General features: G+C 51.1%; 1 protein-coding gene across 3 annotated transcripts; it reads left to right on the top strand.

The window, feature by feature from the left end:
- On the top strand, nucleotides 1-8,826 carry C1QTNF6 (C1q and TNF related 6). 3 transcript variants are annotated; one of them, XM_065858302.2, is made up of 3 exons: nucleotides 1-114; nucleotides 3,995-4,232; nucleotides 5,773-8,826. In XM_065858302.2, the coding sequence occupies exons 2-3, from the start codon at nucleotides 4,001-4,003 to the stop codon at nucleotides 6,318-6,320; spliced, it is 780 nt and encodes a 259-aa protein (XP_065714374.1). In that variant the 5' UTR covers nucleotides 1-114; nucleotides 3,995-4,000; the 3' UTR covers nucleotides 6,321-8,826. The 3 variants fall into 3 exon arrangements, with proteins under 3 accessions (XP_065714374.1, XP_065714366.1, XP_065714384.1); XM_065858294.2 differs by lacking the exon at nucleotides 1-114 and adding an exon at nucleotides 2,977-3,126; XM_065858312.2 differs by lacking the exon at nucleotides 1-114 and adding an exon at nucleotides 3,235-3,360.
- The last annotated feature ends 521 nt before the right edge of the window (nucleotides 8,827-9,347 follow it).

Genomic DNA, 9,347 nt, shown 5'->3' on the forward strand with positions numbered 1-9,347 from the left:
GAACATCTGGCTGGAGTTAGCTGGACCCTGCCGGCCCTCCCTCCCCACGCTGCTACCCAGGAGCAGCTGAGGATACGGACAACCCAGCGTGGGACCCTCTGGAGGGGAGCGGAGGTAAGAGGTCCTCCGCTTCCCCTCCTGGCTTGCCATGCTCTTGAAAAGTGGGGCAGAAGGGTGGGAAAGAGGGGAAAGAGAAGGCAGCTGCGGTGGAGGAGAAGCAGTCAGGAAGGGGAAGAGAAGTGGCTGTTTCTCTGCCTTTTGTAGTGGAGAATACCTTTGCTTTGGAGGTTTTGGTGAGGGAGGATCCCTGGCAGGTGAGTGTGTGGGTGTTTGTGGGTGAGGTGAGTACATGTGGATGTGTAGCGGGGCAGGGGGTCCACATGTGCAGCAGAGGAGCTGAGCTGTACACAGGGCTGGAAAGGGGAGGAAATATCAAAGTCATTTCCTTCCTTCTGTACCCGTGGTAGAGAGGGTTAATAAGATGGAGGCAGTCACTGGAGGACAGCCAGGCTTTATCCCCCTATTTTGCCCTGTGGAGGTGTTTGCAGGAGAAGGGTTGGAAGTGTAGAAGGAGGATAAAGCAGCTGCTTTTGAGCAGGGATTGTTGCAGTCCAATCTGGCCAGAGCTTCCCTGGGCTCCCTCCAGGGCAGAGTGTGCAATGAGGGAGAGGGAAGACTGTTGAGTGCACAAGGTGCCTACAGGATTGGGTTACACTTAAAAGCATGACTGGCACAGGGTTATTGGATAGCATTCTCAAAACTGCAGTAATTGAGCACTCGGCCATACAAGCCAAAACCTCTTGCAATTGTGGATGCCCTGGCAAAATGTTGCTGGTACAGCCAGTTCCATTCAGGGAACTGGAAAAAGTGTCTTTTCTGGCATAAACTGCTGCCCAGCTGGGCAATGCCACCAGTCTTTGTCTGCTGGCTCCCTGTCGGTCCCTGTTCAGCTCAGGCAAGACATTAAATATGAAGTCCTGCTCACTGTCCACTGTGAGCTGTTCTTGCAGTCGGATGAGACAAAGGCAAAGGCCCCAGCTGGTGAGATCCTCCATGAAGAATGCTTGCTTGGTTGTAAGCAACTCAGGAGTGCAGATGGAAATGTGAGATGGAAATTAGGACAACAGCCTCCCTGATACCTGTTCCCCTTGGAAAGGTAGAGGAGGCCAGACATAAGGGCGAGAGCTGCAAAAGGGGGTAATGTCATGCTTGGAAATAAGCCAGGCAGGAAAACCTGAGGGAGTGAGGCACTGTAATAGTGTTGATGTGACAGTGAGGAACTTTGTCTTCAATGTCAGCCTCTGAATTTTCATGCACCCCAGAAAATTTATTTGCTTTCAATACTACTATCAGCTGCCAAAATGCCCACCAGCAGCAGGCAGGAATAGACAATGCAACTGATCACAAAAAGCCACTTCTGTCAGCTGACAACGCTCAATTAGCAAGAAGTGTTGCCCTAAATTTTCACCCCTCATTTTCCAAAAGGAGAAACTGAGGCGCAGGCCAGACACAGGAGACTTGCAATGAGTCTCATTGCATGTCAGTGCTGGAGCCCATCTAGGAACTCATGGGCACAGCAACAAATTTCTTGGTCCTCTTCACGCTCCGACTGGGAGGCATGTTCACTCCATGTTCATTGAGCTCCAGGCTGACAGACAGCCTGAGAATATCTCCAGGCCTCCCAGCCCCCCTTCTTCCCTTCCCCCCAGCTTGCAGCACATATTTTCCCAGAGTTTTCCGCTTGCTTCTCCAGTGGTTCTGGGGTCCTGCCAAACGCCAGCCACTCTCTGGGAAGCAGGGCCTCCCATTCCCAAACCAAACAAATGGGAGAAAGAAAACAAAAAAAAAACCAAGTCCAAGCACACGTAGACACACATAAAACCCATTCCCCTTTAGAAACCGTGGAGCCTTCAGCTTCTCTCAGAAACTGCAGGAGGCATAGTGCTGACTTGGCACTTTGGACCCCAAAGGAGGAAGTCGTTGCCCATCCTTCCTTCGGCCTCTCTGTGCAGCCCCACCAGGTACAAGTTCACAAATCGGGTTTGCTGCAGGGTAAGACCCCCAAAATCCTCTCCCATCCCCTCTCCTTCTGCAGCATAAGGAAAGTCTCCTCTGTGTGTCCTCACATTCCTCCTCCCCACCAAACACCCTCATTCCCAGGTTCTGGTGCAGCCACTTAGTGCTCATACCAACAGCACAAGTGTGTCTGCTTGGTGCCAGGCTGAGGGCAAAGATCAGGGCCAGGGTTTGCTCCTGATCTTCAGCTTTGCTGGCAGGCAGCTCCCCGCAGTGAGGCTGTGCTTCAGGCCAGGCACACGCCTCACATGTGAACTGCTCGGCCGGGGACCTGACCAGGGACATGACCAGAGGATGACATGCACGCAGTGCAAGGTTTGGGGCTCTGCCCAGGGAGAGGGGATGACCAGAGAGGGAAAAAAAATGATGCCTCTCCCAGCTGGCAGATGAGACTGCTAGAAATATCGTGCCTGGAGTGACAGGCTGCAGTGACGTGCAGAAGAAACTATGCAGGAAAGAATGGAAGATGAAGAACTTTGGGGACTAAGAGTGGGACCGGCACAGCTGAAGAGAGAGAAGTGCCAAATGGGTTAAAGGCTAATGCATGGGAGAAGGGACTAATGCCAGGGAGTGAGGGCAGAATGCTGCACCATCCCACCTGAAGGAAAGCCTGTCTCTTGTATGATTGCACCCCACCTTACCCACCCTGAGATGCTCAGGGTGGGACACTGGCCTGCTACCTACCCACCTTTTGCACAGGGTACAGCAATCTGAGCTGACTGCATTTTACTGACCAGGGTTAGGCTGTTTGGAAGTGAAAAGGCAGAGGAAAAAAAAAATAAGGAAAACGCACTACCTAGGAAAGAGTTAAAGGCGCCGAAGCCCAAGCTGGTTTGCAATAGAGAGCGCCCAAGGCCAGGGAGGGAAAGGGAGGGAGAGGAGTGCGGAGGGAGCAGGTCCAAGCCCAGCTTGCCTCCCAGCCAGCAGCAGCAGTGCCTGTGCCAAGAACCAGCTTTCTTAAAGCCATGGGCCCGGGGGCCGGCTTTGCAGGCGGAGGGGAGCCCTCGAGCAAGGGCTGGGAAGCGCAGAGGGGAGCCCTCATCCTCCAGGGTGAGCTGCCACGCAGTGCTGGGGTGCAGGCGGAGGGAAGGGGAGCAGAGGCTGGAAAAGGGGCTTTTTTAGCTCGCTTGCGTGTCTGTCTTTCGTAAGCATGCTTCTCTGCAGGCTGCCTGCTCTGAGCTTTGCTTCCTGCACCCTGTGCAGTGGAGCAGCTCCACTCCAGTCTGTCTGCAAGGGCCTGGCACTGCTGCTGCTCTCAGAGGAGCCAGCCATCCTTTCGGGAAGGTGCTGGGGTTTGGCTGAGAGCACAACTGAGCGCTGGTGGGAGGGACCTGAGGCACAGGGAGGGATGGGGTTTGGTGGGGGGAAGGAGGGGGCTGAAGTTCCCAGCCTGCAGGAGAAGGGGCCTCTGCAGAGAGATGTGGGTCAGACTCTGGCTGGGACAGGGGAGTTGTTTGGTTAGGCTCCCGTAAAGAGTGGATACCGAGTGACTGGAGAAGCTTCTTCAGCCCTCCCGTCAGATTCAGCAGCCTACCAGAGCATGCTTTTGCTAAAGGGGCTGTGTGGTTTGCCATGTCTCCTTCCTCTGTCCAAGCCTGGGGACTGAATCTTCTAGTGGCTCCAGTGGTTTGCCTAGTGACAGGGTTTGACAGTCAAATCTTCTTCCAGGGTTACCACTAGTCTCCATTGGTCTGGGCAGAAGGGCGTGAGGCATCCTCTTGGGCCACGCGGTTGCTACTCAGATTGCAGCCTTGAACCTCCAGGGACTGCAAACATGTAAACTCCCTAGACAGGACAATGCCATTTTGTCCCACCCTTGGCTCCAGCCACAGAAAGATATTTTGTGGTGATCTCTGCTCCATGCTCTGTGTGTTCCCCTTCTTATACCTCACTCTGATGCTTCCTCATTTCTTCCCAGGTCACCATGGACATAATCTACCTGCGCACACCCATGGCCTTCCTTCTTCTCCCTCTTGTTGTGCTCGGGGCACCCACTGATGAACCCAACCTCAGAGAACCAGCCCCTGGTGCTTGCAAGCGGTGTTGTGACCCACTGGACTCTTCCACCGATGATCCACCACTCCCTCCCAGCCACCACCACTTGCCCTACCCAATGCCAGAGGTCCGTCCATATATCAACATCACCATACTGAAGGGTAAGTGCCCATCTTGGTCCTGGGATGCAAAAGTCTGCTTGGGGACAGGTGGCAGTGCGGTGGAGGTGACAGCTGGACCACTGACATGCTGGTTAAGCTAACAGACTGCTAGATGCCATCCTGAAGAGTGTGTGCCCACACACACTGTGACTAGGGTCTAGAAGTTTTGTGCTGTGATAAAGAGTAGCCTGGGGAAGAGGGAGCTCAGTGCATACCCATGCTGTGACCTCTGTGTCTCAGGATTTTGCCTGCTACCAGCTCTTCCTCCCTGCTAGCACAGGAGTGGCAGTGTCAGCCTCTCACCAAGCTAGGAGGACACCTTCCATGCCTCAAACTTCCAGAGTCCTGTAGTGTGTGAGGGAAGGAGCAGTCTCTACCCAGCTGCAAAATAAGCAGGTTTGGATGGTAGGCGTTGGCACTCAGGGAACCTTCTCCAGTTCCATGAGTCACATGTATTTCAGAGGAGGACAAGGGGAAGCAGCATCTATTTGCAAGCACCTCCAGGCTAACTGACCGTGACCACCAGCTTGTTCCACCCTGCTGTGGCTGGCTTGGCTTATGGGAAAAGATTCCTTATTTTAGACCAGCTCCTCCCTCCAGGGCTCCCCTTTTAGCTTTTGATGCAGGCAAAAACCTGTTTCCAGCTGGATCCTTCTCCCACTCACTTATTGTTGCACTTTGGTTCCTCTGGGCTAGCTGGGCAGATGTTGCCCTTTCCATGCCCAGCCTGAAAATATCTGCAATCCATAAAAGCTCAGAAGGTGTCCAGGGCAGACAGAAGCAGGGAGTTGCAAATAGTTGCAGATAGTGCAGACCTGTGTACCAGTAATTTTTCAAAACCACACAGGGAAAGGACAGGAGTAAATGAACAAGGCCCAAATATGGGATGTTCTCACTTGTGCTGGAGGCTGCTCTGACCCCCATTTTCTTTCTATACACAAAGTACATTCTGGTGCTCACTCTGCCAAAATGGTGCCGGTGTTGTCAAAATACCAGCCCTCTAACTTGGACTGCACCATCTGCCAAGACCAGATTGGATATTTCCCCTCTGAACCACATCACTGTCCCTCTCTAGTCATATTCTCCCATGGGCATTAGCAGTTCTTGTCCTTCTCCAGCCTACAGAAAGAACATGGTTCATACTGTGTGGATATTTGGGTCATGGGAGAGGTATGTAGGAAGGCGGGGACTGTGGTGGAGGTAAAGGAGTGTGGTGGAAGAAGAGGTCAAGAGCCCCAGTGGTACTTTACATTGCTGAGCTCCACCTCGGGGTGAAGTCTCCTAGGAACAGGTCCTAGTGCATCCACCAAGGCCATATCAGGTGGTGAGCAGGGTACTTATAAGAGACCCCCAGTCGCATGCAGAGCTGTGCTAGCTCCTGTCCCGTGAAACACAATGATATTGTGACCCTCAGGAATGTTCCTTCTTCTGGCATTGCTCCATCCTTGAGCAATCCTCTGCCTCCTCATTGGCCTTTCTCACAGCCACTTCCGTCTCTCTGGTATCACACAGGGGTTCTGTCCTATGCTGCTTCTTTTAGGAGAGAAAGGAGATCGAGGAGAGCCTGGGATGCCAGGAAAATGGGGCAAAGAAGGACCACGAGGCGAGAGGGGTGCCCAGGGCCCGAAAGGCAGTAAAGGACAGATGGGCACAGCAGGAGACCCTTGCAAGCACCAGTATGCTGCGTTCTCCGTTGGTCGCAAGAAAGCACTGCATAGCAGTGAGGGCTACCAGGTCTTGATCTTCGATACTGTGTTTGTCAACCTCTACAGCCACTTTGACATGTTCAACGGCAAATTCTACTGCTATGTAGGTGGACTTTACTATTTCAGCCTCAATGTCCACACCTGGAACTTCAAGGAGACCTACATGCACATCATGCACAATGAAGAAGAGGCAGTCATCTTGTATGCCCAACCCAGTGACCGCAGCATTATGCAGAGCCAGAGCCTCATGCTGGAGCTCCAGGAAAATGATGAGATCTGGGTGAGGCTTTACAAGCGGGAGCGGGAGAATGCCATTTACAGCGATGATGTTGATGTGTACATCACCTTCAACGGGTACCTGGTCAAGCCCAGCCTTGACTAACTGCCTCTCCTCCTCCCTGGGGCTTCTTTGGCCTTTTCCTTCTTCCTCTCTCTCTCTTTACTGCCCATAACCACTGCAAATCACTTAGAAATGGGCCTGTTAAGTCTCAGGCACTGAGTGTGAAACTTGCTGCACTGGCTCTCACCTCATGCTCTTTTGTAGCCAGGCCTATATCTGTCCACTTACAGTGTGACACTACCATCTCTCACCCCATCACCTCATGACCCCAACTTAGGTTATTGGCTTCTTCTAAACCTGCCAAAAAACTGTGCCTGGCATTTAGGGTCCTAGAGCAGGAGGAAAGCTATAATGCTGTTCCTGGGGATGCATCTCTTCTTGGGGTTTCATACACAAGGGCCTCCTGGAGAAAGGGTTAGAAAGTCCCTGCCACCCAGGTGCATCCTGGCTCCTCTCTGTTCCAACTAAACATGCCATTTTTGCAGCCCACAACATGGCCCTGGTGTCACCTCTCACACCTGTAGTCTGGAGAGCAGACTGGGGTCTGATGGCCTCCTGTAGCACAAGTAAGCTGTAGGAGCAGTGAGAGATGATACTGTCTTTCTAAAAAGCGGACAGTTGGCCTTCTGAAGTGTGTTCATTGACTTTCCTTAGACACCCCTCTGTTTGGCTATAAAATCTGGGCCTGATGGGGTTGTCTGCTGTGCCAGCTCTAGTTCTTCAAAAAGAATAAGAGCCAGACACTCAGCCAGACCCTTCAGAGGCATCTGTCATTGAATCAGTAGAGCCCACCACTCTATTCCCACTACAGACCATAAGTACAGAATGAGAGAGAGAGAGAGCAACAACCCTACAAAACCTCCCTCCCAGACCTTACATGCGGTGCTACTTGGTCGTGGTTCCCTGGCTGTGGGAAGCTAGTCCATACAGTGAACCCAAATCTGCTCTCTTTGGCAGGGGTGCATCCGTCCGTTGGTGTCAGCAGCCATCCCTAACACTCACTGATGTGAGGGGAGAGCCAGGGCTGGGCCCTGGCTCCCATGTGCCATTGCACTGGTCCTCCTGAAGGTGGTTCTCCCACGCTGGTATTGAGGGACTGCTGTTGCAAGACCTGAGCCAGAGGCTGCAAGGGCAGTTGCAGTTAAATCAGATCCAAACCTGGGCAGGTTGGCTTCTTCCTACCTCTGTGACGGAAAAGATAGAGAGGTGAGATTACAGCACCGTGGCACAGGGTAAAAAGCTTCCCTGCCACATGCTCCGTGCCCTTTTCTGGCAATCTCATCAGAGCAACTGAGAAAAGCATGTGGCTTGCTCTTCTTGTCAGGTTGGAGATGTCGCAGTGAGAAAGGAATGCCAGGGGTAGGATTTGTACTGGCCTCACACTGCGCTCACTCACATCCCTCTGGGGTTGCTGCAGTCCTGGGGGGAGCAGATGGGGCTGACTCAGTACTTTGGGAAACCTACTTCCACATGTTGTGATACTCCTGTAAACAGCAGTGCCAAGAGTTGTCCCTTTTTTGAGTCTCAGGGCAGGACAAGCGGGGGAAACTGTGTTTCTCCTCTGCCCATCACTGATGATGAAGTCTTCTGCATTACCTAGCTTCCGCGGTCTCATGATTAGCCATGGTCTCTGTCTATAGCACCTGGGACTACTAGAGCTCTCCCATAGGAGATGCACATCAGATTATTATACGAGACTAGGTCTGATACACTCAGCCCAGGATGATGAAGGCACAGGGATCCAGGCTAGATATTAAATATGAGCTTGAGAGAATTGCAGGACGTTTTCTCTCTTGCCCTGTTTACTTACTTTCCCTGCTTTGCTAAGGAAACTGTACAGACTGGAATGAGTTTCAGACACTTTCTGCCCTGGATCCTCCCCACCACGGTCACTGAGGCAATGAGTATAAAAACAAGGTTTCACTGAGGCAAAGCTGGATTTTTTTTCCTGGGAAACATGACAATGGGATCATGGGAACTAAAGGAGACTTGAGTTTTATCCCCTCCGTTAGCAGATCAAGTGTGTGGAGTTGCTCAGAGAGGATTTCAGGCAGTAGAGGTGATGCTCAGGACAGAATCTTTTTCTCCTTTTCTCAACAGGTTGCAAACCCAGATATTGTCTCTTTACAGTGTGTAGCACCCCTGTGTCTCCCTGATGAGAAGCAAGCCTCTCTTTACACTGAATATCTCCAGAAACAAGCTCCCTTCTTCCTCTTTTTCTATTTGGTGTTTGAATGCCAATGATAGTTCTCATGTGCAACCCATGAGCAGCCAGATGGTGCCTGATGCGTGTGAGAGGGGAGGGTAGGGAGACCAAAGGGTATGTTTAACAGGCTTCTTGGTGCTAAACAAGATGTCAATCCCTTGGTGCTAAATCGGATTTCAGGAGTATTGGATGCTTTCTGAAAGGTGTAGTAGGCTGAGTTGTAATGTACTGTGGAATTAATGGTGCTTTATGTTACAAAACCAAACTCCAAAAACTTTTGTGTATGTATATATATTTTTTTTTTTCCAGTGGTATTAAACTTTTTTCCCTCATTGTTTTGCACTTAAGTCTGCTTTTACTTCCTAACCTATTCCTTCTTGCTCTGATTATAATCAAGTAGTGTCATGGAGAAGACAATGACCTGAAAGAGACAGGTACCAAGCCTAACTCAGCTCTGAAACTTCCCATGGCAATCCCTGGCAATCTTCTGTCTGTTTCCTTCATGAGAGCCATAACCTTAGATCTATGTACTACTTCGACACATCTAATTATGACAACCCTCTTCTCCCTGCAGGGAAAATTTTACATAAATTCAAGGAAGGATTCTTCGGAAATTATCAAAACAAAAGAGGGCAAAACAGTACCTTGTAGAATTAGTTTTCAGATACTTCGCTAAATCTATCGAGAAGGCTAGGCTAATGCTGGACTTCTTTTAAGAGGGATAAGACCCTTTATCTTGTGAAGTTTTGAGTACACCCTTATATCATGTAGTTAGTAAGCATGAGTGTTTTCCCTGTGGTGTTTCTATTTTCTCTGCCAAGGGGTAAAAGCCAGGAAGTACAGATGTATAGGGACATCAAACT

The sequence above is a fragment of the Patagioenas fasciata genome, chromosome 1 (assembly GCF_037038585.1).
Source record: "Patagioenas fasciata isolate bPatFas1 chromosome 1, bPatFas1.hap1, whole genome shotgun sequence".
Lineage (NCBI taxonomy): Eukaryota > Metazoa > Chordata > Aves > Columbiformes > Columbidae > Patagioenas > Patagioenas fasciata.

Bases quoted from the DNA above. Each gene is read 5' to 3' on its own strand.
- C1QTNF6 (XM_065858302.2), top strand. From the start codon at position 4,001: ATGGACATAATCTACCTGCGCACACCCATGGCCTTCCTTCTTCTCCCT. The intron at 4,233-5,772 runs GTAAGTGCCCAT...TGCTTCTTTTAG, and splicing joins CAACATCACCATACTGAAGG to GAGAGAAAGGAGATCGAGGA.